We start from the raw sequence: 26,307 nt of genomic DNA on the forward strand, positions 1-26,307 counted from the left end.
AGCGCAAGCCGGGAACGGTCGCGTTTCGAGCGGCGATTGAATTTCGGCACCTTTCCGGCAGAATCCGCACTTTCCGGCGACGAGTTCGGTCGTTGAGAAGCAAGTTGGGTGTTGCGCCGTTCCCGCGGTCTGCCCGCTGGGTGGTTTTGCCGCGGCGGTGGCGGCGGCGCAATGACAGCGATGTGTAACGCCATGCCGGCTATGGTGCAGTGTCACCGCACTGCTGATAAGCACCTTGAGCAGCGTCCCTGCACAGTAGTGCTTCTTCCTGATTGTGTGTTGTCCGTGTGTGTGTGTGTCTCTTGGTGTCCGATTTATGTGTCTGTGTGGGAATGCATATGTGTGTGTGTGTTTGTGCACATGTGTGCCCATTCATTTACCCAATAAATCGGTCACTCAACAATCCACCCACCCCCATTAACATACAAGCTCAACCCACCATCCCACCTATCCACCTCGCCCAGATACTCACCCGCCCACCCACACAGTTATCCACTTGCTCGCCCACTTGTTCACCCACTCGTTCAAATAATGATCACCCATAGACCCACATGCTTCCTTGCATACCCACTCACCTAATCACTCTTTCAGATACCCACTCAATCAGCCACTCGCCCACCTACTTATTTACACACTCGCTCACCTCCAACCCACTCATTGATTCACTTGCTCGCTTGCGCCCCCCACCCCCCCCCTCACTCGCACACCTGCTCATTCACCCACTTATTAACATACTCACTCGCCCACACACCCAGTCACTCAAGACAAAGACCCCTCCGTATAGCCTAAACAGCAGACTGTTAGCAAGCACCTTTGACGGCCTGTCACGGCACACGAGGAAGTGGGTGGCCAGCACCACCTTTGTGTCCCTAGTGGCGATGTTTCCACATTGCACCAGCTACTCATTTGAGGCTGAGTCGACCTAGGGGATGCCCAGGACCAGTTGAAATAATCGTCGACCTCGCCCATTCACCCACTCATCCATTCACTCAAACACTCATCCACCTCCCCGCTCGTACACTCGCTCAGCCACCCGTCCTCTCGGTCTGATAAGTAGGCAGTAAAGATGTCATCCGCGTCAATTGGGTTCAAAGGTTCCTTGCCCCGTGTATCTTTTCGTGTGTGGAGGTTTATTAAGGTCCACTGTGTTCACCAGGTGGTGGGTCCCGCCGCTTGGCTCGCTACGAATCTCTCCGAGTGATTCATCTCGACGGCCGTCTGGCTCAACAAGGGGGCATTTGGAGCAGCAGTGGTGACAGCACCATGGCCCCCACAGCGAGAAATGTTCAGGTTTCATTCATGGCTCGGGCGCACTTTCTGCGTTCTCCCCGTATGTGGGTTTCCGAATTGGCGTAGTGGCACCTCTTTGCGGCCACATCTCAGCACGCTGTACGTTTTCGTGTCTGTGAATTCCTGGTTCTCTCGGTGAGTCTATCGGTCTCGAGCGTAGCGGTGCGTGCGTGCGCTGTACCTACGCAGGAAGTCACGCTGGTGTCAGTTGTGCAATCGTTGCGATGCACGCACATGAAGACAAAGATCCCCCATATACTTTTACACAATGTTGGGGCGCAAGTGTTGTTAGCGAGCACCTATGAAGGCCGGCACGGCGCACGAGGGGGTGGGTGGTCTGCACCACACCCGACCGTCTTTGCCTTCACAGTGGCGATGTTTAAACACCGCACAAAGGTGCTCAGGACCGATTCAGATAATCGTCACCGGTGTTAGTCATGAGCAGGAATCAAACTCTGGTCATCGGGTTCGGTAACCACTGCACAACCGCAATCCAGACCGACGCACGCACGGACACACCGGCAAATACACATTTGTACTCGCACAACTACACGGGAGTACAAATGTGCACACGGTCGTTCGCACAGACAGACACGTGCACTTACTCGCCAAAAAAGGCACGCCTGTGTGTGTGCAATTCACCACTTCCCCCCGTGAGCTGTACAGAGCTGTGAGTGCTTGTGGCGTCGGTGAGCACCTATTAAGGCCAGCATGGCACACGAAGGGAACGCCAGGCCAGCATCGTGCCCGGCCGCCTTTGTCTTCCCAGTGCGGATTACGTCAACACGGGAACTACCACGGATTAACTAACACCGTGCGGCACGTCGTGCCATTTCCTCTCACTCCCTCTCTCTCTCTGTGCCTCTCGCTCGCTCTCCGCGTGCGCGCGCAGTTCTACCTGCAAGACACCAAGAGCAGCAACGGGACGTTCGTTAACAACCAGCGGCTGAGCAAGGGCTCGGAGGAGAGCCCGCCCTACGAGATCCTCTCCGGAGATGTCATCCAGTTCGGCGTGGACGTCATGGAGAACTCGCGGAGGGGTGAGCGATTGACGGGGGCCGGTGGGGGGGGGAGGGGGGGCCGATGCTGGGGGTCGTCGCGGTGATTCGGGGTTCACGGCGACCCACCGGTCGGTGGCGCTTCCGCCACTTGTTGCAGAAGTTCGCGGCTCGAACCCTGCCGGCCACCGGGAAAACAGGCGGCGCGGTCTGCTCTCGCTACCGGTGGGCGCGCGATACCCCGAGGTGGCCGCGCAGGAAGAGGACCCCCCTCCCGCGGGGCGTTCTCGGACGCGAAGCGCTGCTGCTTTGCCGTGCGAGAGATCCGATTGGACCCTCGGGGGGTGAATGTGGGCCAATCGGCGGCAGCCCGATCGGGGCAGCGCCGGGGCGACAAAAGAACAATATCTCTCCCGTTAAAAGGATAACAAATTGCAGAACGAAATCCGCGCCACGTGGGGCACGAGGCTAACCCACCCCCACCGGTTACCACGGCTGCAATGCGTGTCCATGCCTCGTGTCAATGCGCTTGTTGGTAAGGCATGGGCTTCATGCTTGTTGACTCGGCCTCAATGAGTGCTGGGTGCGGTGTGTAGTAAACATCGCCACCGCGGAGACAAAGGCGGCCGGGCATGGTCCTCGCCACCCACCCCCTCGTGTGCCGTGCCGGCCATCATAGGTGCTCCCGAACAGCACTTGCCCCAACAATCTGTTACAAGCTATACGGGGGATCTTTGTCTTTGTTGTGTTTTAGTAAGGTGTGTTTCACATTGTGTATTAGTGAGTGTTACCGCAACACGTTGCAAGCGTTCCCTGATCCACACTTATTTTCCTGCGCAGTATCCACACTGCGGCATAACATCAGTGACTCATATCTCAACCAATTTGTGGCCTCCTCTCAGTCGATTCAGCCTTACACAAGTACCTGGCCAGCATTGGGGACACAAGGGCGGCCAGGCGCGCTGCTGGCCACTCGAGCCCCTCGTGCGCTGCCGTCGGCCTTCCCAGGTGCTCGCCGAGGTGCGGCACTTGGCCACGCGCTCCGCTGAGGCCACACGGGGGGCATCTTTGTCTTTGTGTGTGGCTGCAGTGACGCACAGCTGCATCATCTCGGCCGTGAAGCTGTTCCTGCCGGACGGCACGGAGACGCGGAGGAGAACCGAGTGCGTGACGCGCCACCGCCCCGACCGCTCACGTTGCCTGTGCCGCGCGGTTCCGCTCGCTTGCGGCGCCGCTCTGCGTCCTGGGGGGGAGGGAGGTGGGGGGGTGGTGGTTCCTGCTCAAATAGAAACCGGCCCGGGGTGGGGACGCTGCGCTATCTGGACGCCCCTCCCGCCACCTCCCACCGGGCTCGCGCCTTGGGGGAGCGGTGACCGCCCCCCCCCCTCCCTCCACCGGGGGGTCCTGTGCATTGCTAGAACTCTGGGGGGTTGGGCGGGGGTGCAGTTACTTCCGTGGCCGTATCGCTCCCGCTCTCTCTAATTATAACGAGCGCTTCATTAAGGCATCCTGTCACTCTGGGCCGCTCACGGGGGTTGTTGGTTGGCCGTACTTCACCGTGCTGATCAGTGCGGGTCGGTGAACGGGGAGCCGGTGTGTCGGTGTCGCTCGAATATTGATTTTGTCCGTGGCCGAGAATTGACCTTGCGACGCCAAGTTTAAAGCGGTGCGAGTGCGCTAACCGCTGCGCCACCGCTCCACGCGTGCGCCCGCCCAACGCCGTGAATAAGGCCGGCTGCTTGGCCCGTGAAGCAATATCCGAGCCCTTTAACAAGATCGCCCGCCCCTACAAGAGCCGCCCCCCGCGTGTGACATCACAGAGCCCCAGAACGCCCCCTGGCTCCAGATGCCAATAATAACCCCGACGTAAACAACGTCCCCCGTCGTCCCGGAGTCGTCTACCCACACAAAACGTTTAAACAAAAGCGTACTTCCCATCGGCGACTACGTGGCATTCTGGGAGTGGATCTTCACCGGTTTCACCGGAAGCAAAACTGTGAGATGGGTTTTGAGATTCAGTGTCTCATCGGCAGAAGAGTGAGGCTCACCTGAAGCGGTGCTGGTGAATTGCCAGATCAGGAGCAGAATATTGATTTATTTATCTTGGAGGAATTCGATGAGTTTACAGTTGGGGTGGGGGGGCAGGTCATAACATACAATACAAAAAGCACGGATAGGAGTGTGCAATGTATAAGAAAGGTAAACAAATCACAAAAATACAAAAGAAACTCGACTATTTTTATCTTATCAGGTAAAGCCCACTGAGCTATATTAGCTTCTTTCTCAGAAGCGGCCTGGCCATCACAAGGGATAGCTCAACCTAGTGGCTTAACACGTGGAAATCTATAGCACCCAATTACGTGGGTTGTGGTAAAGAACAGATTGGTTGCGAGTTGCGGGGCTCTGCTCTGTTGGCTTGGGGTTGCCTCCGGTCCCCCGCCCCCCGCTCACCGCGTAGCCCTCGAGCTCACCTCGAGTTCCGCAGCTTGGCAGCCCAGCCGATCGCGGCGGCGGGTGCCACAGGGAGCCGCCCGGCCTGGCCTCCGGATCGGGCTGCCTCGCCCGCCCACCGCGCACCTTGACCTCCCGTCGGCAAAATTGCCGCGCGCGTAAACAAGCGGCGCGCATTCCGCGGCGCTGACGCGGCTCGCTCGCGGGAACCGAGCAAACCCGAAGATCGAGATTTGGCCCGCGCGCAGTTGGAAGATCGCGCGTCGCCCAGGGGAAGGGGGCGCGGAGGCTCGGTGAAAACTGTAAACGCCACGGCCGTGCCGGCGTCGCAGCGGGACTTGACGCAGCGTTGTCTCTCTATCTGCGTGTCCCCCCGTCTCGACCCCCCCCCCCCGCCCACCAACCCCCCCCCCGTGTGTCTCTCTGTGCAGGGTATCGGTCTCCGCGATGACGCTGGAAAAGGTGAGCGCTCCCAAGGCCGCGCGCGTTGCGTTAATTTGTTTTGCTCGCGTTTCCGCGGCCGGCTGCCGGCAGGAAGTGGAGGCCGCTGGGCCGCCCTCACGTTGGCTGCCTCACGTCACCTGATGCTCCCGCGGGGAGCGCGGGTGACACCGAGGTGACCGCGCCCGTGCCGGGGCCGGCTGTGGTGATCGCGTAGAGATAACCCCCACACGTGCCTGGCTGTGGGATGGGTCTCGGAAGGTGGCAGCGTAGAATAGGTCGGTTTGTGAATCCGTCTGTGCAGGGTTTGAGTGTTATCCCCCGCTGTGTTTGGTGGGGTATCTCCGGCCCGTCCGGTTTACACGCACAAGAAAACGAAACGCCATTTTAAATGGAATTGATCAATCGTGCCGACGCAACAGCAGCAACAGTAGCAACACCCTCCTGAAAGCGGAGTCTTTGAGGCTCGAGAGGGGCATTTCCGGCTAGGCCGGTGGCTTTGCGGTTACGTTGGACCGGCTGCTGCGCTGCGGCGCAGGCGGCGGAGCTCTTGCCACGTCGCGAGCGGCGGCGGCGGCGGCGCCGTCGCTGGGGCCTTGGGTTCGTGCCAAGCGGCGCCGGGAGCCGGGCACGGAGCGGGCGGCGCGCGGCTGCAAGCCGCTCCGCCCCGCGTCTCCAGTGCAATCGATTTTGGAAGAGGCGGTGGAGGGCAGAGGGCAACGTCGGTGTGAGAGATTGAGAGGGGGAGAGGGGGGGGGGGCAACCCTGCGGCACAGCCCGGGAGGGGTGCCTCGTTACCAGGGCCCAACAACAGCTGCAACCGAAGACTGAGCAGCCCAGGGGCCACCGATGGTGGGCCCACGTGTCCTGCGTGTACCTGGTGTTGCGCACGACGCACGCGAGAGCGAGCTGTGCGATTTTTGTTACGGTGCGCAGCATTTGACGCGGAGGCTCGAGGGAAATCGCAGACGAAGCGGGAAGGCAGCCAGATCCGGTGCTGCCAACGCTTTGCCCAAGCTCTGTTGGCCTACATCAGGATGTTTGGCCTACTCGGAACGATTCTCACTGTCGTTGCCGTGCCTCTCCAGGTCTCTGCGTCGCAAGCCAATGCCTACTCCCAGGAGCTCTACCAGATTTCGCAGTGCCTCAAGGTAAGGGACGCCGCCGCCACCTCCGCCGTGCGTCTGCGCGTGTGCGCGTGTGCGTGCGCCGTAACGCGAGGGAACGGTGGTGCAGCGGTTAGCACGCCGCACCGCAAACCAGATATCCCGGGTTCGACGGCGAGCGGTGACCGAATCGGTCCGGGGGCCACCCTCCGCCTCACCGCGCTGACTATCGCGGTGAGGCACGGTCGATCAACCGCAATGACCTGCAAGGCTTGCGGTGGCCTTCATCCAGCTGCGGACTTTACAAAGGGGATGTAAGATGAAGATGGCGACGATGTCGTAACGCTCGTGATGGTAAGGGTAGCGGCGGCTGCTTGCTCGCGCTACTGCGGGGGGGAGGGGGGCCGCCTCCACGCGAGCGAGCTCTGGAACGCCCCGCGGAAGATGCATTGGGCTACTCCGCAGGCGACCTGCTGATAAAATAACTCTGGTGAAGCCGTTTACACAGCTGGATGGGACAGGTGGTTGGGGGGTGGGGGGGGTTTATATATTTTGCCCCATCGCTTCATCTCCCACGCTGGGAGATGGACCCGGCGACCTCTGGATTGCAAGGCAAGAGTGCTGCTGCCCATTGCAGCACTCTGGCAGTGGTGGTGATGATGGTGCTGGTTGTGGTGGTTGTGGTGTTTGGTGGTGGTGATTGGTGGTGGTTGTGTTGGTGCAGGAGGCCCTCCACAGGGAGCAGATGCTGGAGCAGAAGCTGGCGACGCTGCAGCGCATCCTGGCCAGCACCCAGGAGGCATCCGAGAGCAGCTGGCAGGTCAGCTGACACACACACGGACACGTGGACATGTGGACACGCACGGGAACACGCACGGGAACACGCACATGTACACACAGACACAGGGCATTGATACGCACTGGACCGCAGAGATCTACGCACACACAGCATCACACAAGACCGCACATACGGGAACGCGGGAGCACGCACGTGCACAGGTGCACACACGCACATCAACAACAACCGCCACTCACTACTACTACGGCACTTGTGCCAGCCGAGGTGCACTGCGAGGCCACGTGAACTGTCGAAGGCACACGCGCAGGCACACACACGCGCACGAACGCGGGTTCCCAAATGCACGAGCACGTGGAAACACACGGGCACGCTGGGGCCCACAGGCGTGTACACGCGGACACTGTGGGGATGACCGTGGGGTGGGAGGTGCGGAGACGATGACCCCCGCGCGTCGTCCCTGTTACCGCTCGGCAGGCGCTGATGGACGAGGATCGGCTGCTGTCTAGGTTGGAGGTCCTGGAGAGTCAGCTGCAAGCGCACGCCAAGGTACCTCCTCCTGCACTCGCACGCCCCCCCCTCCTCCCCGCTCCGTGGTGGCGGCACGGCAGCGGTGGGAAAGTGAGAGGGTGGAGCGAGCGCCGCCAGACAATAGCGGGAATCGGTTTGGCGAGTGCGTCGCTCGCCGCCGCACTCGGTGAGCAGCGGCACTCGCCGCCACGCGTGTCGGTGGCACTGGGAAGGGGAGCGGCGGAGACCCAAGGGTTGGCGATGGTGATGATGGCGAGAGTTACTCGGGTAGCACGGTAAAGTAAGGGTGACCCCGTGCGAGCTTGCCGACCATGCTGACGTTGCCATCCCCCCCTCGCCCCGACCCCTGCGCCCCTCTGGCCGTCCCCGCGACGACCGCAGAACCAGACGGAGGAGTCCCTGCGCAAGGAGCTGACGTCGCTGCTGGAGGACAAGCTGAGCTACGAGACGACGGCGAAGGAGTCGCTGCGCCGCGTGCTGCAGGAGAAGCTGGAGGTGGTGCGCAAGCTCTCCGACGTCGAGGTGGGGGGCCCGGCTTCGAGCACGGTCGCCGTGCGCGGGCTCGACACGCCGAGCCGCCGGCGACGTGACGGAGCGACGGTCTGAGTCCGCGAGAGAGACGGAGCGATCGCGGTCCCCCCCCCCCCCCCCGAAGGCCCCGCTGAGCGTGCGCCCCTTTCTGTCCCCGCGGTCGCCTGCGCGCGCAGAGGGCGCTGAGCAACACGGAGGACGAGTGCTCGCACCTCAAGGAGATGTTCGAGAAGTCCCAGGAGGAGGTGCTCGACATCGCCCGGTGCCACACGGACGCCCAGGAGAGCGTCAAGGAGCTCACGGAAAAACTCCGGGTACGTGGCTTCTCGGCACACGCGCGCGCGCAAGGCGGCGCCGCGGCGGCCTCTCGCGGCGCGGCGCCCGGTGCCCCCGTTCCCGCTGGCGCCGTCGCCGCGACTGGGAGGGAGAGACGGTTAGGCGCGGGCGAATGCGCGAGTTGAGCCGCGATCCCGGACGCTGGCAGCCGACAGGGTGCCGAGAGGCGCTCTACATCCCGGCAGTTCCCACCAACGGCCGGTGCGGTCGGAACACCGTGACGTCCACCCATGGCGGGGAGAGGCGGAGGTGCAATCCATTGCGTGCGACGAACGGTTTCTCCGCGCCGCGAACCTCGTCGTGACGACGACGACGACGCCGCCCCCCCACCCCACCTCAGGTGTCGGAGGAGCGGCAGGAGGAGGCGGTGGCGCGGGGCGGCGAGGAGCGGCGCGAGCTGCAGGCCCAGCTGGAGGAGCTGGAGCAGAAGGAGAGCGCCCTGCAGGCCCGCGTCGAGGCCCTCACCGCCGACAACGACTTCACGCGCCAGCAGCTCGCCTCCGTCAAGGGTAACGCCACCGCCTACGCCACACGGTGAACTAGGGGTGGGGGTGGGGGTAGAGACGGTGGGGGAAGGCTTTTTGTCAGTGATTTGGTTACATTTTTACTTAACTTTCGTGACTGCAGAAATTCATATTCTTTGGTTCTTTCGGTAAAGTCACGGAGATAGAAAAAAATAAGTGAATAAAAATAATAATAATAATAATAATAATAAAAACACTAATGTAGACTGTAGCCTGGTTGTTAATCGGAGTGAATGTACTGGCAGTTTATACATTACAGTCTATTAGTGTTTTTTTGTTTTTATTATTTTATTTTTATTCTTTTTATTCACTTAAATTTTTTTTTAGTGACTTTGGCTTGGGTTATAGGTGTAGGGTATTGGAATGGCCACCTGGCGACGGAGTGACTGGTGCGCTGGTTGGGGTTATGGTTATGGTTCGGGATTTCTTGTTATAGGGCGAGGGGACATGGGGTCCAGGATATAGGGCAAGGGATATAGGGCAAGGGATATAGGGTCCGGGATATAGTGTTCTAGGGGCTGCATCGCCCTTGACTCGCAGCTCTGTTTGGTTTCAGCGCGACTGGAGCAGATCCAGGAGAAGAGCAGCCTGAAGGAGGAGAGCGCCTCGCTCGGTGAGTAGCGACACTCACCGCCACGCGTGTCGCACGCACGCACACGCGTGTTACAAACAGCTTGAGGCGGCCCGCCCTATGTGCGGGGCGAGGTGACACCTGCATCACCCTCGCCATGCACCACACACACTTGGTGACGAAGGGCCAACGCCGGAGAGCAGCAATAAAACCTTGCCACTTCCCACTTCAAATAGGCAGCTGCCAATTCAACTTCACGCGGCAGCTGCCACACCAACCCTTGACGCTTCCCACGACACATAGGCAGCTACCTACTTCAGAGGTGCGGAGGCCGATTGTCTGCCCCCCTCCCCTCCCCCCTTGCCTCGTAGACGACCGGGTGGACGACCTCTCCTCCAAAATCAACGGCAGCATCGACGAAGGTGAGCGGCACCCCGCGCTCACCCGCACCCGGGGCTCACCCGTACCCCACTATCCCACGTGTGCGCGTCTGTGTGCCCGCGTGTGCGTGCGCTAACAGCACTTTGTGCATGTGTTGTGTGTGCGCGTGTGTAGCGCACGTAGCACCACCCGGCGTGGACTCCTGCACGGAGCTGGTGCAGCAGATCGTACAGCATCAGAGTAAGCGCCCGTCACCGCACTCCGGGCTTCACACCCTCGCGCTCCACCGGCCCGACTCTCCGTAGCGCAACCCCCCCCATTGTCTAACCGCCTAATCGCCACGAATGCGCCAAATTGGTTCCCCCCCCCCCTCCATAGAAATGTGGAATTTCCTCCGCTCAATCCGCAGCGCTGCAAACGGGAAACGGAGCACCCAATGTGCCAGTGCTCATTCGAGCAGTGGGGCACTTTGACTTTGGCTCCCAAACAATGCCCCTAAAAGCGGCCTCCCCCCTAAATGCGCCCTTCACCGTGCCCGGCATTCGGCGAAAAGCAGTCCGGTCCGTTACATGGTGCGGCACTCACCGGTTCACTCCGGTCACCCGCTCACCGGCGGTCAGTCGCCTCCTCGTCGCTCTCGTGTCGCTGCTGCCACGGTTACTGTGAACTGTTTGTCGCTGGCCGCTCGTCATCGGGGCACGCGAGTTGCCCGAGTTGCCCGAGTTGCCCGAGTTGCGCGAGTTGCCCGTATTACCCGAGGCTCGCGGGGTGACGCCGTGTTCGCTCTGTGCCCGTTGCAGTGAAGCTGGGAATCTCCAACGACTCGAACCCTTCGATGGAGGCGGAGATGAACGACCTGCAAGGTTCGTGTGTGCGCCGTGACCGCCGGCACCGCGCCTCTCCGTGACCTCGCGCCCGCCCCACTCCTCCCGTCGTCCGCTTTGCGAACCCCGCGTGCCCCCACGTGGACCCACCCCCCACCCATCCTCCCTCCCCTCGCCCCCCACTGTGGGAGAGGTAACTTTGAAGAGTTTGAGTTTTTGAAGCGAGCTTTAATGACCGCCGCCGCATGTGGGCTACCCGGCGCGTGAGCTACCCGAGTGGCGCCGGTCGGCGTGAGCCTCGATTCGCGAAATCGGTCAGGGAAAACGCTTGCCGAGGAAGTGGCTGTAAGAGCGCGTTGGCACGGCGGTAACGACGACGACTGTGAGTGGACGACGGTGATGACGACGACGATTGTGAGTGGACGTCAATGACGACTGTGAGTGCCGTGACGCTGGCTACGCAACTCCCACCCACGGCTCGTCGTGCGTCGAGACGGAATCCCCGCGTGTGAGGACGGAGGTCGTTCAGCAGCGGTGTTAAGAGGCCGCAGTGCGCCGAGGAAGACCGGTAGTCACCAGTTGCTGCATGGTCATCATCAGCCACGGTCAATCCACTGCTGTTGAGGAGACACGGAGAGAAGTTGAAACTGATCCGTGTTCTGCCTGCTTCAGGGATGCGTGTGTGTGCGTGTGTGTCTTTGTTTGTACGTGCATTTCTGTGTGCGTACGTGCATGCGCGTGTCCGTGCCGGCCTTTATAGGTGCTCGCTAACAGCATTCGCTCCAACAGTCTGTCAAGGCAACACACGGGGATCTTTATCTTTGTGTGCGTGTGTCTGCGTGGGTGTGTCTGGGTGCGTGTGTTTGCGTGCGTGTGTCTGCGTGCGTGTGTCTGCGTGCGTGCGTCTGTGTGCACCGCCGCCTGTGCCCGCCCAGCCAAGCTGAGGGCCCTGGTGGAGGCCGCACAGAGGAAGCTGGTCCCATCCACCCAGGACGGTGAGAGCTACCGCTGGGCGTCGCTGTCGCGCCGCAAAGACACCGCTGCCACCAAATCGGCATTCGCCCATTGGGAGCTTGAATGGCCGCAACGTTACTTGTGTTGGGGGAGGGGGGGGGGGACAAGGCGAGGGGGAAGGCTGGGGTGAGGTGAAGCTGAGGGAAGGGATTGGGGATACACGACCGAGGCAGGGTGGGACGCGCCCGATGGGATCGTCCACCGTGGAGGTGGAGCGATGGGATCGGCTCTCGCACAGGTGCGAGGTGGATCGCTGGCACTGAAATTCCGTGAGATGTCAACAGCTTGTTGGGGGGGAGGGGGGGGCCTTCATCCAGCGGCGGATAGATCACGGTTGATGATGATAATAAAATAGAACGATTAAACGAATGTCACTCCAGTAATCTGCACCGACGTCTACATGTCTGGAAATAAAACCCACTCCAAAAACAGACTGCCGTGAACAAACCCAAACGAAGCAACATCGTTAACTCCTGAGCGCTGATTATCTCTGGGAGGCCACTCGGGGGATTGGCTGGGCCCCAGGTGAGCCAGGCCTACTGGTAGCCCAGGTGAGTCAGGCCTACTGGTAGCCCAGGTGAGCCAGGCCTACTGGTAGCCCAGGTGAGTCAGGCCTACTGGTAGCCCAGGTGAGCCAGGCCTACTGGTAGCCCAGGTGAGCCAGGCCTACTGGTAGCCCAGGTGAGCCAGGCCTACTGGTAGCCCAGGTGAGTCAGGCCTACTGGTAGCCCAGGTGAGTCAGGCCTACTGGTAGCCCAGGTGAGTCAGGCCTACTGGTAGCCCAGGTGAGCCAGGCCTACTAGTAGCACAGCCCTTAGCCCAGGTGAGCCAGGCCCACTGGTAGCGCTGCTCTTAGCTCAGATGAGCCAGGCCTACCGGTAGTGCAGATCTAATCTCAGGTGAGCCAGCTCTGTCAATGGCGCATTGCCTGGTAGCACCCTGCCCCCCCCCCCACCCCACCCTGATGAGCCGTGCGTGGCTGCGTCACAGGAGTCTGCTCAGAGCCGGGCCCCCCAGGAGCTGAGCCACACTCCAATGACCAATCGGGAGCCGTGGAGACCCTGCGAGGTGAGCCTCATCCGCCAGCCCGCGCTGACTGGTGTGGCGATGTGTGGGGAGGCCCTCATCCAGCAGTGGAGTGACGTAGGGTGGCGAGATGTTAACTCCCTCGCCTGGTATACAGGAGGTCGTGGGTTCGATCCCGAGCCTGACGCCACCTGTATATTTGGAGATTGCGTGTCTCTCATCATCATCACGGTGGCTAGGCGATGTTAACTCCCTCGCCTGGTATACAGGAGGTCGTGGGTTCGATCCCGAGCCTGACGCCAGCTGTATATTTGTAGGTCGCGTGGATTTTTTCTCCGGGTCCTCCGGTTTCCGCCTCCACATTTAGAATGAGCGCGCACACGCGAAGAGGCCAACCTCCCCTTTGCTGTCCCGCCTCGTTAGCAAAGCACCGCCTCGTCGAAACAGTCGCAGTGCGATCGATGATCTTTGTGTGCTCCGCCCACCCCGTGTCCAACGTGGCGTTGATTGCTTTGTGTTTTCTTAACCGCAGAGGAGCTCGGCCACACGAGACAGCAGCTGTGCCAAGCCAACTCGGAGATCCAGAGCCTCAAAGGTGAGGCCTTGGTCGCGTCTCACAACGAAGGTGACGGCGTTCGTGCTTAGCTCTGTCTGTCGCTCCGTCCGTCTGTTTGTCTATCCATCTATCTATCAGCCAACTGTCCCTCTATATCCATCCATCTGTTTGTGTCCTTCCGTCTGTGTCCATCTGTCTGACTGTGTCTGTCCATCTGTCGGTCTATCCATCTATCCGTCATCTGTCAAGTCCGTCTGTCTCTCTGTTTATCAGCCTGCAGCGGGGGTCACGATTTAACGCAACATATAAATGACCCGGCGTGAGCCCAGCCAGCGAGTTGCGTCGCTCTCGGGGACTCTCCCTCGAGAGATCCGATCAAAAAACCCAGAGCTCAAAAGGATTTGCCTCTGCGGCTCTGGCGGTGTGCAAACACCAGCACTGGGGAGACAAAGGTGGCCGGGCGTGGCGTCGGCCGGACAGCCCCGTGGCGTGGCAGATTTGGGTGGCGCCGCTCGCGCTAACGGCACCGCCGGCGTGCGCGGCCTGTGCCGGGGGGAGGATCTTTCCGTGCGTACGAGCGGCGTTGAGCGGCGCTGAGCGGCGCTGAGCGGCGTTGAGCGGCGTTGAGCGGCGTCGAGCGGCGTCGAGCGGCGTCGAGCGGTGTCGAGCGGTGTCGAGCGGTGTCGAGCGGTGTCGAGCGGTGTCGAGCGGTGTCGAGCGGTGTCGAGCGGTGTCGAGCGGTGTCGAGCGGTGTCGAGCGGTGTCGAGCGGTGTCGAGCGGTGTCGAGCGGTGTCGAGCGGTGTTAAACGTCGCCGTTGCCGCTCGGCAGGGCGGCTGGAGGAGCGCGAGGCGGCCGCCGCCTGCGAGGAGGACGCCGTGTCCAGCTGCTCAAGTGAGTTGCGCCTGCGCCGTCCCGAGCGGCCGCCCCAAGCGCCGGCCGGGACCCCGTTCCTTCCCCCCGCCCCCCCCCCCCCTCCCACCCCGCTCCCACTGCACGTGACCGCCGCCACCGAACTCGCCGCCGGTATTCGGTGGGGCGCGGGGGGGGGGTGTCCTCGTGCAGCTCTTGGCGCCGTCCCCCCGCCGGGTGGAGCCCCGCTCGGGATGGGCACGCAGGCCGCTCCGACAGCCTTGCCCACGTCCCAGAGAATCAATGAAGACGTGTTTTTAATTGTGTGCGCACGTAAGAGATAACACAGTAACGATGCTCAGAGCCCTTTGTGCTGTGCGCACGGCATCCGTGGGAGCTCCCTGTCCACGTTTCCTTAAGGCTCTGTGGCCTTAAGGAAACGTGTACAATCGGCGACGTTTCGGGCAACATGCTCCACTTGGCAGCGCGATGGGAGGGAAAGAACCGACTCCCTCTCTGTCTCCAACCCCGCTGCTGCTGCTGCTCCAGGTTCCTCACGCGAAGACACGGACCCTCGGGACAGACTCGCGCCGATAGCCGGTAACGTCCCCGGCAGTCCACGCGGCACTACACGGCACTACACGGTTACCACGCGGCACCGCGTCGTTGCCACGCGCTTACCATGTGGGACCCCACGGTTACCATGCGGCACGACGCGGTTGCCACATTGTTGCCACGCGGTTATTGCTCCGCACGGTACGGTTGTTGTACGATGCGGTCCCCGGTTGAGCGGGGCGCGAGTCGCGGTGCTGCACGTGGACCGTGACCCAGCGCTGGACCCAGCGCTGGAGGCAGCAGCGGCGAGGGTTGGTGGATCGCTCGGCCGCTCGGAAAGCTCCCTCCCTCCACGTGGCCATTGCTGTCATCTCCTGGCTTGCCAGGGCGCACCATGGCAGTGCAGCCAGTGGGTTAATTTCCATCTGTGCAGGGATTGAGCGTTAGCTCCCCCCCCCCCCTTCCATGCGTGGGTGTTCTCCAGGCACTCCGGTTTCCTCCCTCGTTTATGGTCCGTCGTTAATGGAGTTGGCCAGTTGAACACGTAGGCTTTCGCGACCAATGTCATCCATAAGAGGGGTTTTTTGGGGGTTAGATCGTGTAAAAAACACAGAACATGTCAATTCAACACGTTCTGTTTACGTGACAACCCTTACTAGTTGGCTGTGGTGGGTTTTAACGACACATTTATATATTTACGCGATCTAACCCCAAAAAAAACTTCTTATGGAGGTGGCGAGATTTCCCACTACGAGAGCACAGAGCTTGGCCCATTGTTGGTAGCGCCGGTTCTGGACGCTCCGCCGCTTCCCCGCGCCTCCATGCGAAAACTCCTTCCCCCGCACCTCCGATTCATCCCCTGCACCTCGATTCCTTCCCCCACATCTCCGACTTCTTCCTGCGCCCCTCCGATTCCTTCCCCCGTATCTCAGAGTCCTGCCCCCGCGTACAGGGAGCTCCCAAGGATGCCGTGCGCACAGCACAAAGGGCTACGAGCATCATTACTGTTTTATCTCTTACGTGTGCACACAATTAAAAGCACGTATTCATTGATTCTCTGGGATGTGGGTGGGGAGCGGCCTGCGTGTCCATTCCGATTCCTTCTCTCGCATCTCCGATTCCTTCTCTCGCATCTCCGATTTCTTTTCCCACACCTTCGGCTTCTTCCCCGCATCTCCGATTCCATTCGGGAGGGGTAAGTTTAACCTCGCCCGTAGAACAATCTGAAGGGACGGGAGGAAAGCTACGGCGCGCTGACCAAGTGCCACGTCTTGTCGCCACAGGGGAGCCGGGGACCGCCCTCGGGGAGATGGAGCGGCTTCAGGAGGAGCTGAGCCGGGCGCGTGACGCGGCGCAGTCCGGCAAGGAGCAGATGCGGCAGACGCTGGGTACCGATCGCACCTCGCGGCCGTGGCGGATTTTTGGCTGATTGCCTGTCGTCCTCTGTTTGCAGCCACGGGCCAGCGATGGAAATTCCTCATTGCTATGGCGGGGGGAGGGGCGGGTCTATCCGTAGGACAACCACTGTTGACTTTTCCACACAGTTGGTTGGTGATTTTATCTACCCCGTAGGGGTGATGAGTCGACTGCCAACGGTGCGCTGCTCGCTCTACCGCTGTGCCGTCACGGCGGAGACGGAGCGGCGTCGTCGTGGTTAAAAAGCTGGCGGCGGTGGTGGTTACGGTGGTGGTGACGGTGGCGGTGACGGTGGCGACGACGGTGGTGACGGTGGTGACGGCTGTGGCGGCGGTGGCGGTGACGGTGACGACGATGGTGGTGGCGGTGGTGACAAACGGTGAACGTGCTCTGTCTTCGTCGTTCCACAGCCACCGTGGAGAAGGACCAGCTTGAGAGCAAGGCCAAGGTGGAGGGGTACCTCAAGCAGATTCAAAGGTTGCAGGGTGAGTCCCAGCTGCCTGTGTGACTTGCGTCACCGTAACCTGCCAGCGATCCTTCGACACTTCACGTGGCCTCAAAGTTCACCTATCCTGGCACAAGCAGCGTGGCAACAGCACCGCCACTTAATGGCGAATGTTGTTGTGTTTGCGCGTGTGTGTATGCATGTATATCTATCTCTGTGTCTGTTTCTTCTTGGTGTCTGCACGTCTCTTTGTATGTCCGTGTGTGTGGCGTAGTGGTTATTGCTGCACTGCACTGAGAACCAGGCGACTCGAGTTCGATTCCCACTCACGGCCAACATCGGTAACAAATATCAGAACTGGTCCCGGGCCTCTCCCTAGGTCAACTCAGCCTTAAATGAGTACCTGGTGCAGTGTGTAAACGTGAGCACTGGGGAGCTAAAGGCGGCCAGGCGTGGTGCTGGCCACCCACCCCCTCGTGCGCCGTGCCGACCTTCGCAGATGCTCGTTAACAGCACCTTGCCCCAACAGTCTGTTTATGCTACACGGGGGGATTTTTGTCTTTGTGCGGTGATGCAGAGCTCCTGGTGCAGGCGCAGGAGGAGCTGTCGGGGTTGCATACGCAGCAGAAGAGCGAGCGGGAGGAGGCTCAGTCGCGCCTCGCGCGTGCGCACAGCGACAACGCCGACCTGCAGCGTCGCGTCGAGGCCGCACAGGCCGGGCAGCACGACCAGACGGCCGCCCTGGAGGTACGCTCACCCTGCAGGTACACTCACCCTGCAGGTGCACTCACCCTGCAGGTACACTCACCCTGCAGGTGCACTCACCCTGCAGGTACGCTCACCCTGCAGGTACGCTCACCCTGCAGGTACACTCACCCTGCAGGTACACTCACCCTGCAGGTGCACTCACCCTGCAGGTGCACTCACCCTGCAGGTGCACTCACCCTGCAGGTACACTCACCCTGCAGGTGCACTCACCCTGCAGGTGCACTCACCCTGCAGGTGTGAGCGCCGGCACTATTGCCACCGCTACGAGAGCCACCGTCAACGACCGCGATCACCATCAGGGCCACCGTTACCACTACAAACTCCACGAGTATCGCCACAGCACCGCCATCATTGCCACCGACATCACGAGTTCCACCACCACCGCCGCAGCCACGTATCCGTGGAAGGGCCGTCGGCGTGGCTCCATCTCGTTGCGTCCGTCTTGGGTTTAGTTCTCCCCCACGTTGATGCCGATCGCGCGATCAGCATCGCGCAGCCCGATCCGTTGTCGAGGCGATCGGCGATAGTCCAAGCGAGTCTATGGGTCTCTGGTGCGAGTCTGCGGGTCTGTTTGCGTTTGATGTCGAACAGATGGATCTGAGGCGAGCACGGGAGGAGCTGGAGAGGCTGCAGGCCGAGGTCGTGCGGCACCGGAACGAGACGGCGGCGCTGCGCCAGCAGGTGGAGGCGCGCTCGCTCGCCCTGCAGCAGCAGCACCAGCAGGAGATGGCGCAGCTCAGGGGTGCGAGCGCTTGGCAGCACCATCACCACAACGCCACAACGCCACCACCACAGTGCCACCACCGCAGCACCGCCACCATAACGCCACCTGTCACGACCTCCCCATCACAATGCCGCGTGCCGCCGGGTAGCACGGGCGGCTCGGTGGCACCAGCGTCGCCGGTGCCTCGCCGTGAGGGCGCGACCGTTAGGCGAGCGCCTCTCTAAGCCTCATGTGCCGCGTCTGTGCCGCGTCTGTGCCGCGTCTGTGCCGCGTCTGTGCCGCGTCTGTGCCGCGTCTGTGCCGCGTCTGTGTGCAGCCGATCTGGCCGGGGCCCAGGAGGAGCACCGGGCGGCCTTGCTCGAGTCCGGCCACCAGCTCCGCGCATCTCTCGCCGAACGGGAGGAGGCGCTGCGCAGGTAGCCAGCGCCACCCTCCCCCTCCTCGTCAACGCCCCACCTCCCCCTCGCCCTCCCCCCGCTTGCCCCCCTTGCCCCCTCTTCGTCACCCTCCCCCTCGTCCTTGCCCTCCTCCATATCCCCCTCGGGCTCCCGGTTAATACCGCGGTGCGCATGAACCGTAGAATACTACGGCGCCGTCAGCTTCGCGGCAGCCCGGTACGGATCCAGCCGAGTTGGACATCGCGCGCCGGCGTCGCGTCCGAATGTTTTGCCAAATTCGACAAACGCCTCCGCGGTTGGCTCGGTTGGGATCGCGCACAGCATCACGGCCCCGGCGATGGCCGCTCGCGCCATTTCCCTGCGGCGCGAATACCCCGCGTGCCTCTGTGCCGCGAGGAAGGGCCGCTGCCAGAGACGTGTCGCCCGTTCTGTCTGCCGAGTTCGCTGCCGAGGGCCCACGGTTGCTAACCGGTGTGCTTGGTTGTTCGCGGTTCTCCGTTGGCGTCCGTGAGCGCAGCCTGGAGGTTCAGCTGGCAGCGCAGCAGCAGCGGCTGCAGAGCGAACTCGAGGCCGAGCTGGGCCAGGCCAAGGATCGCACACAAGCGCTGCTAGACCAAGTACGCACGCACGCAAATGCACGCGTGCACCTGTACGCGCACGCACACTCATACTCGCCTGAACACGTGTGTTCAGCAACAGCACCAGAAGTAGCCAATCACACGACCGCTCACTCGCTTGCTCACGCAGTCGCTCGCCCACTCACTCGCTCGCTCACCCAATCACCTACCCACTCGCCCACTCCCCGCTCACACGCTCGCTCACCCAATCTCTCTCTCACTCCTTTACCCAATCAACCACTCGCCCACCTTGTCACCCACCGACTCGCTCGCTCACCTGCTCCGTCGCCCGCCCACCCACCCGCCCACGACCGCTCGGTGTCACAGGTGGAGGAGGTACGGGAGGAGGCCGAATGCTGGCAGCGCAAGTTCGCAATGGCTCAGCAGCAGAAGGAAGAGCTCAGCACCCAGATCTCGCACTTCCAGACCTCCCTGGATGAATCCCGCAAGCGAGCCCAACAGGTGAGGCACGGCGGTTGCATCTGTCAACATCGCAGTTGATTCTGCGCAGCAAAAACACAACAATGAAGCGGTTAGCGCGCTCCGCTACGAACCCGGTGACCCGAGGTCGATTCTCGCTCACGGCCAACAGCCGGTGACGATTATCTGAACCGGTCCTCGGCCTCCCCTAGGTTGACTCAGCCTCAAATGAGTACCTCGTGTGGTGTGTAAACATCGCCACTGGGGAGACAAAGGCAGCCGGGCGTGTTGCCTGCCACCCACCCTCTCGTGTGCCCCGCAGGCCTTCGTAGGTGCACGCTAACATCACTTGCCCCAAAGTGTTTTAAGGCTACGTGGGGGATCTTTGTCTTTGTACATACGTTTAGGGTGTGGGAGTGTTGTGGTTACATATCTGTCAACCCATACAGTTTACCCGTATTCTCGTACAGGGAAATTGAGTAAAAACATGTTTTTGTCTATTTGTTTGTGTTTCTCCCTGGGGCTTGATGAATGTTGAGATTTACAAGGAGCACGGGGTGACCGACAAGGTCTTAATCGGTCTGTAACAAGGTAGGGGCAGCACTGACAAGGGGTTGACAGCAGTGTGGTTAACGAGGAGCTGAGTTGTCACCTTGACCGATGATGACAAAGAGTGGGCGCTGAGTGCGCAAGTGACCTGTTGCCCCCTCTCGTCAGCAGCAGACCTCCTGGGCGAGGATTGTTCCCGTCATGTGCCTGGTGGTCGCCGTCACGCTCACCATGCTCTACCGCCCGGAGTAACCGCGCCCCCGGCGGCCTCAACGAACGATGCCCCCCCCCCCCAACTCTCCCGCCCCCCCCATCCCCGGCACGTCCACCGCGCCAGGCCCCCAAAGTCCGCCCGCGTTCCGTGTCCGCCAGGACCACGTCTTATGCAGAATATTTTCCCGGGTCGCCGGTAGACGGGAGCCGGTGGCGCGTGGTTCGTAGCCGCCGCATCAGCCAGGGCGCCGCTGCAAGAGGTATAAAAGCCGCGCGCGGAAATGGTTTACCGGGCCGCCAACCCGGCTGAAATGAAGCCTCTGGCGCAAGAGGCAAACGCTCCGTCGCCTCGGGTGACGTCGGGGGCAGCAGCAGCGTGAATTTTCTACGTTGATGGCGGCCCCCCGCGGAGTCTTGACGCAGTTCCCTCGGGATCCACGGGGCAGCCGTCCGGCCGGGGAGCTGCGCAGGAAACCCGCGGGGGAGGAATTCCTTCTTAAATCCCCCTGGTTGGGAGAGTAAAGCGCACCCCAAAATGGGTCCCGGGGTCTATGAAGTTTCACACACACATACTAACACACACACTGACACAACAACAACAACAGCTGCCATTCGCCACTAAGTGGCGGCGATGTCACCACGGCGCTTGTGCCAGGCCAGATGCACTCTTGAGGCCACGTGAAGTGTCGAAGCCTCGTTGGCAAGAGGTCACGGGACAGACCCAGATGCCACGGGTTGACCGAGGCGACTGGCAGATGCACCACCAGTGATCCCTACTGTGCCAACTTGCTGCATTTTAGCCGCCCGGCTCTCCGCTCATTGTTGTGAGCGTCGCCCCCTCTGGCCATCGTTGTTGTTGGAGGGCAGCTGCCTCCCAACTGCCCAGCAGCGTCCTTCACGAGTCTCCTCCATACACTGTAACACACTGACACACGCACACACTGACACCCACTAACAAATGCTCGCACCTTCTGGATTATACTACGCACCCCCAACTTTTGTTTTAATATGCAGTGGTGGGGGGGGGAGTTCGTTCCTATAATCTGGTGGCTATGATATAATTGCACCTTGTTATTGTAAATGCATTGGGGTACCCCTTGTCTGCTATATCTGTAAGTACCATATTCTCTGGGTTATAAGAGGCTCCTTAAAGTAAGACTCGGTAATGGTTTTAAGGAGAATACGGTACTCGTGTTCCCTGCACTGATTGACACGTGGCAGCGTTTGGACATGCCACACATACCAGATTCCTCACCTGCTCACCACTCGACACTCTCCCATCACTCGCCAGACTCCATTAACAAGGCACTCGGCAGACACCTATGACTGGCACACAGACTGACAACAACAACAACAGCCGCCAATCGCTACTAATTAGCAGTGACGTCACCACAGTGCTTGTGCCAGGCTGGGTGCACCTTTCCGGCCAGACTACAGAAACGCATGCACCCTGGCACACACTACACAGGGACATGCAACTGCATGCGCATCGTGCACACAGAGGGCCACACGGACTACACTCGCAGCTACAATCACAGCTGGCGTGCACCACGACGTGAGGCTGTCTGTGCACGGGACACACACAGGCGCGCACGCACGCACGGCCTCTGCGCTGTCACGAGCGGCCCCCGTCCGCCGGTTAACAACGAATCGATGCTGTAAATAACGTCGTGACAAGTCGCGTTTGGCTGCGGAGAGCCGCGTTCAACGTTGCGTAGGCGGGAGGACGTTCTTACCCAACTCTGTTTTTGCACATCCTGATGAAAGGCCAAACACTACAGAGGCAGCGCTGACCGGCGGCCGCTTCTCTCGCGGGCCCGGCCGCCCCGCTCCCTTCACGCGGCCGTCGGGCGGGGGGGGGGGGGGGGACGCGTGCGCGGGGCCCGCTCTTCGCCGTGGCGACCGGTCCCCCGTGTCCGGCGTCCAGGACCCGGCGCTGCACCAAACCCGCACGCCGCCTCCGCCCACCGAACATCCCCGGCGGTCCGCGTTGTTCTCAGGCCGCGTTCGCCCTGCGCCCACCGCCGCCCCCGGCCCCGTGTCGCCCGTGTTGAGGTCTGCCGCCGGCTGTGGGTGGCGGTGCCGGCGTCCGGTTCCACGTGGGATTGACGTCCCGCTTGAGGGTAGCGTTCCATCGGGTTTGGAGTTCCACCAGGGCCGGCGTTCCACCAGGGTTCGTGGTCTCCCGAGAAGCCGACCCTGGCCGTTATTGGTTTCTAGCTCAGCCGAGCCTCCGGCTAGTCCCACCGTTGGGACCTCGTACGGAGACGGTGCTCGTGCGGTTGTTGTCAACGCTGGCATCCACTGGTGGTAGCGCTGCTGGCGGTGGTGCTGGTGGCGGTGGTGGCGACGTTGCGGGGAGGAACTCATGGGCAGGGGGAGTGTGGGCGAGCAGGGGTTCGGGCGACGTGCACGGCTGCTGTCTGCTCTCGCCCACTGCTGTTGGCGCTTTGCGCTCGGAGTTTTTGTGAAGGGCACCGTTTGTAAATATTCCACGGGCTGGGATGGGGGGGGGAGTCGCTGCCAATTTTTGACAATGCAGAACACGCGGGATTATAAATATTTGTACATTTTAAGAAAATAATTATACGGAGGGCAGCACGAGGCGGCGTGAAAACGGCCGTGAGCTTCAAGAGCGCAGGGCAGCTGCTGTGCATGCGGCGTCACGCGCGGTCGCCGCCCTCCGCGTGCCCGCGTTGTGCCGCGCACGGCCCTAGGTGAGGTGCGGTGGTGGACGCGACGAGACATTCGGCGGTGTCAAAACCGCACTCTTTCAGAAGGTCCCTTGGTCGTTTACGGGATTCCACAGAGCCTTGGGGGGTGGGGGGGGTGTGTGGAGACCCCGACACGCCGAGCGGGGCGAATGGCGATGGAGGGGTTACGATCGTCTCGCCAGGCTTCTCGCTGCGGATGGGGGTAGGCCGCAAGAACGGCCGGGTGTGGTGGCTGTGAGTGCCTGCGGTCGAGGGTTGGTGGGTCACTTAGAGATTTGTAAAGCCCTCTTAACCCCCAAGTGCTGCGTGGTGGCCAGCACATGGGGGTGTAAAGTGTTTCCACAACTACGGCCGCAAGTCTTCGTCGCGGCTCGGGCTCGCGGAAACCCTGAGCGTGGCTGGGACGGTGACTCGGAGCCGGCTCAAGTGAAGCGCATGGCTCGGAGCCGGCTCCGTTGAGCCAGAGCCGAGCCGCGACGAAGCGCGCGGGGCCTTGGGAGTCGGCTAAACCAAGGAAGTACCTGGCTAACGGCGGCGATGTGAACCGGGGGCAGGGGTGGCACTGCTGCCATGGTGACGCAGACCAGGCTGGGCGCTGTTGTAAGACACTAGTTTATGGTGCAGCTGGGGGAGATGTTTAACACTAGAGCTCGCGGCGGCGGGGGGGCGGGCACCACGGTTCATGCGTTGGGGGGGGGGTGCGGGGGGTCGCGCCCGACCACTGCTGGCGAAGGCGGCCGTTGGGGTGATGAGAGACGCGCGGTGCCACGGACGAGCGGGTTACACGGAGACACTGGGGCGCAGCGGGTGACCGCGTGCGTGCAGGGTGACTGTGAGCGCACAGGTTGACCGCGAGAGAATTCGCTCCGCGCGCTGGCGGCGTGCGCTGAAGGTGCGTGGCCTCAGTCGGCGTGGGCTTCTCTTGGCCCACCTCTCCCGAAATGCACAAACCCCGGTTACACAAGCGGTCCTGTACCACCCCTAGGTGTGCTCAGTCTGAAGTGATACCTGGTGCCCTGCGTAAATCATCCGCGCTGGGGAGACAAAGTCGGTCGGGTGTGGAGCGAGCCCCACACACCACTCCATTGAGTGCCGTGCCAACCTAAATAGGTGCTCGCTAACAGCGCTCTCGAGTGGGTGGGGACTTTGTCTTGGTCGACACGTGCGAACGCATGGGTGTATCACTCCGCACGCGCGTGTATTGTATACACACGCGAGGACACATCGTGTGTTGTGGGCACCCACAACGAAACCCCGTAACAAGTTAATCATCCCAACAAAAGTGTCAGTGGTGCCACCACAGGTGCGTGCAACACACCTGGGTTGGCTTCTCCCAGCTCCCCGCTCGTATCTGGGTTTGTGAACTCTTGACCCCCCCCCCCCCCCCCGTGGATCAGTCTGCTGGCCGTCGCGCGTGTAAATACTGCGTTTGGAAATATTTGTCTCACAGCTGTGCGGTGGTGGCGGCGGCGGCGGCGGCGACCTCTCTCCTTTTTGTAAAGTTAAATGGTTGAAAAGAACTATTTTGTAAACAGTGCCGTGGGTTATAAACAGAAGTTTAAAAGAAAGAAAATGAAAAAAAGTTTGAAAAATAAATGAATTAATGAATGAATAGAGAACTCTTAAGAGAATCGTATTTCGTGTGTGGGTGGGTGATGACATTGCACTAACAACGGCTCCGGGTGTGCATGTGGAATAAAGGCGCAAGTTGCTTCCTCACCCCGTGCCTCTCTCTCCCAGAGGTCACGATTTGGTGGCGGAATTTCTCGCTATGGAAACATCCGCGCGTTGGTCAGCGTGGTGGTGGTGGTGGTGTCCGACGTTTAGCGCCGGGAGCTTCGTCGGGACATTTACAGATTTCTCACAGGAACTTCAGCTCGTCTGAAAGAGCTACCGGCACGCGGAGAGAAACGTCGGACTTCACGCTGACCAACGCGCGGTGCGAGCCGTGAGCACGCGGGCGCGAAGGGATGCACCGCAGAGCCCCGCGGTGACTGCCCCGCCAGAGCCTCCCCTAGGTCGACTCGGCCTCAAATGAGTCCCTGTGTTAAACATCACCACCGGGGAGACAAAGGCGGTCGGGCGTGGTTCTGGCCACCCAAGCACCCTCGTGTGCCGTGCCGGTCTTCCTCGGTGCTCGCTAACAGCACTTGCCCCTGCAGTCTGTTTCAATCTTGATTTGAAGCTTTCGTGACTGCAGGAATCCATACTCTTTGGTTCTTTCACGTAGGTAGAAAATAAAATAGATCACGACGTTTCGGGCGCAACACAAGCGTCCGTCATCAGGTGGGAAAGCCATGGTTCTGCTGCTGAGGCAGACTTTTAAAAGGTTTAAAATGGGTGTAGCCCGAGGGTCATCAAGATGTGGCCGGGGCTCGTGATGTTAACGTGAGAAATTATCATGTTACTGTCTCGCCCCGCCAGAGGTCAAAGCGACCACTGTGTGACGAGGCGGATTGACCTGGGCAGAATGAAGACGCCGCAGCCCGAGTTTGACGATCGCGATCCCTCCTGTTAAAGAGAGCGCGGCGCGGGGTGCCACTGCGGTTATACGCGCCGCGCTTTTGATCCGCCACGGATTCGGGAGTTCGATATCGGAACGCGTCCCCTGGATTCCCCTCCTCGCCGCCACTACCGAGATGGTGGGCGAGGGAGATGCCGGCCACGGTGAGGCCGCAGGCCCGGGCCGGTGCGAGCCGGCGGCTGCTGCTGCTGCTGTTGTTTGTTTGTGGGCACACAAGTTTCAAGTTTCATTTATTAGGTAGAGCCCTGTGAGCCATTCGGCTCTTGAATCGGGTGCAACCGCAACAAACAAAACAAAAACATGAACAAGAAAACATCTTAACGTGACTATGTGCAAACAGAAAATCCAAGAAAAGACAGCAAAATATCTCAGAAAAAACACCGTACACCAACACTGTGTGCAAAAATCCCAGTGGGATGCAAGTCAAACAACAACAACCACAAGACAACTTAGATTAAGGCCATCAGTCTAACTCTGTACTACAACAAACAAACATGGCCAAACCGAAAAACTTTTCAAAAATCACCAAAATAAAGCCATAAAAGCAATGAAACAGTGATCATTGGAACTGTGACCGAATGTTCACAATAAACGACGTTAAACAACATGTATTACCAAACTCTGCAGCCATAGCTGGCCGCATGAGTCACTCCACACGGGAAGGGAGCCGGAACGGCCTCGCAGGGCGGAGTCGGCCGGTTTGAGCTCTGCTCGGGCTGCCGGAGGCCGCCTCATTG

The 26,307-nt window shown here is 60.7% G+C and overlaps 1 protein-coding gene across 7 annotated transcripts in view; it reads left to right on the top strand.

Annotated features, from left to right (window-relative positions):
- The window catches only part of SLMAP (sarcolemma associated protein), a 36,902-nt gene extending 12,137 nt beyond the window's left edge, over positions 1-24,765 (top strand). Inside the window, exons 2-28 of one of the 7 annotated variants that reach the window (XM_078614404.1) lie at positions 1,157-1,290; positions 2,183-2,330; positions 3,379-3,451; positions 5,171-5,201; positions 6,269-6,331; positions 7,011-7,106; positions 7,560-7,631; positions 7,995-8,135; positions 8,321-8,458; positions 8,821-8,989; positions 9,561-9,617; positions 9,947-9,997; positions 10,131-10,196; positions 10,757-10,819; positions 11,716-11,775; positions 12,785-12,862; positions 13,353-13,415; positions 14,207-14,269; positions 14,777-14,827; positions 16,066-16,170; positions 16,609-16,683; positions 17,221-17,390; positions 18,003-18,153; positions 18,452-18,551; positions 19,051-19,150; positions 19,478-19,612; positions 20,288-24,765. In XM_078614404.1, coding sequence (XP_078470530.1) covers positions 1,264-1,290; positions 2,183-2,330; positions 3,379-3,451; positions 5,171-5,201; positions 6,269-6,331; positions 7,011-7,106; positions 7,560-7,631; positions 7,995-8,135; positions 8,321-8,458; positions 8,821-8,989; positions 9,561-9,617; positions 9,947-9,997; positions 10,131-10,196; positions 10,757-10,819; positions 11,716-11,775; positions 12,785-12,862; positions 13,353-13,415; positions 14,207-14,269; positions 14,777-14,827; positions 16,066-16,170; positions 16,609-16,683; positions 17,221-17,390; positions 18,003-18,153; positions 18,452-18,551; positions 19,051-19,150; positions 19,478-19,612; positions 20,288-20,371 — 2,430 coding nt within the window. In that variant the 5' untranslated portion in view covers positions 1,157-1,263 and the 3' untranslated portion in view covers positions 20,372-24,765. The remainder of the gene's footprint in view (positions 1-1,156; positions 1,291-2,182; positions 2,331-3,378; positions 3,452-5,170; positions 5,202-6,268; positions 6,332-7,010; positions 7,107-7,559; positions 7,632-7,994; positions 8,136-8,320; positions 8,459-8,820; positions 8,990-9,560; positions 9,618-9,946; positions 9,998-10,130; positions 10,197-10,756; positions 10,820-11,715; positions 11,776-12,784; positions 12,863-13,352; positions 13,416-14,206; positions 14,270-14,776; positions 14,828-16,065; positions 16,171-16,608; positions 16,684-17,220; positions 17,391-18,002; positions 18,154-18,451; positions 18,552-19,050; positions 19,151-19,477; positions 19,613-20,287) is intronic. The other 6 variants (XM_078614399.1, XM_078614400.1, XM_078614401.1 and 3 more) reach the window with 6 other exon arrangements.
- Positions 24,766-26,307: the final 1,542 nt, after the last annotated feature.

This window comes from Lampetra planeri, chromosome 44 (assembly GCF_965212315.1).
Source record: "Lampetra planeri chromosome 44, kcLamPlan1.2.h2, whole genome shotgun sequence".
NCBI classification, from domain to species: Eukaryota; Metazoa; Chordata; class Hyperoartia; order Petromyzontiformes; family Petromyzontidae; genus Lampetra; species Lampetra planeri.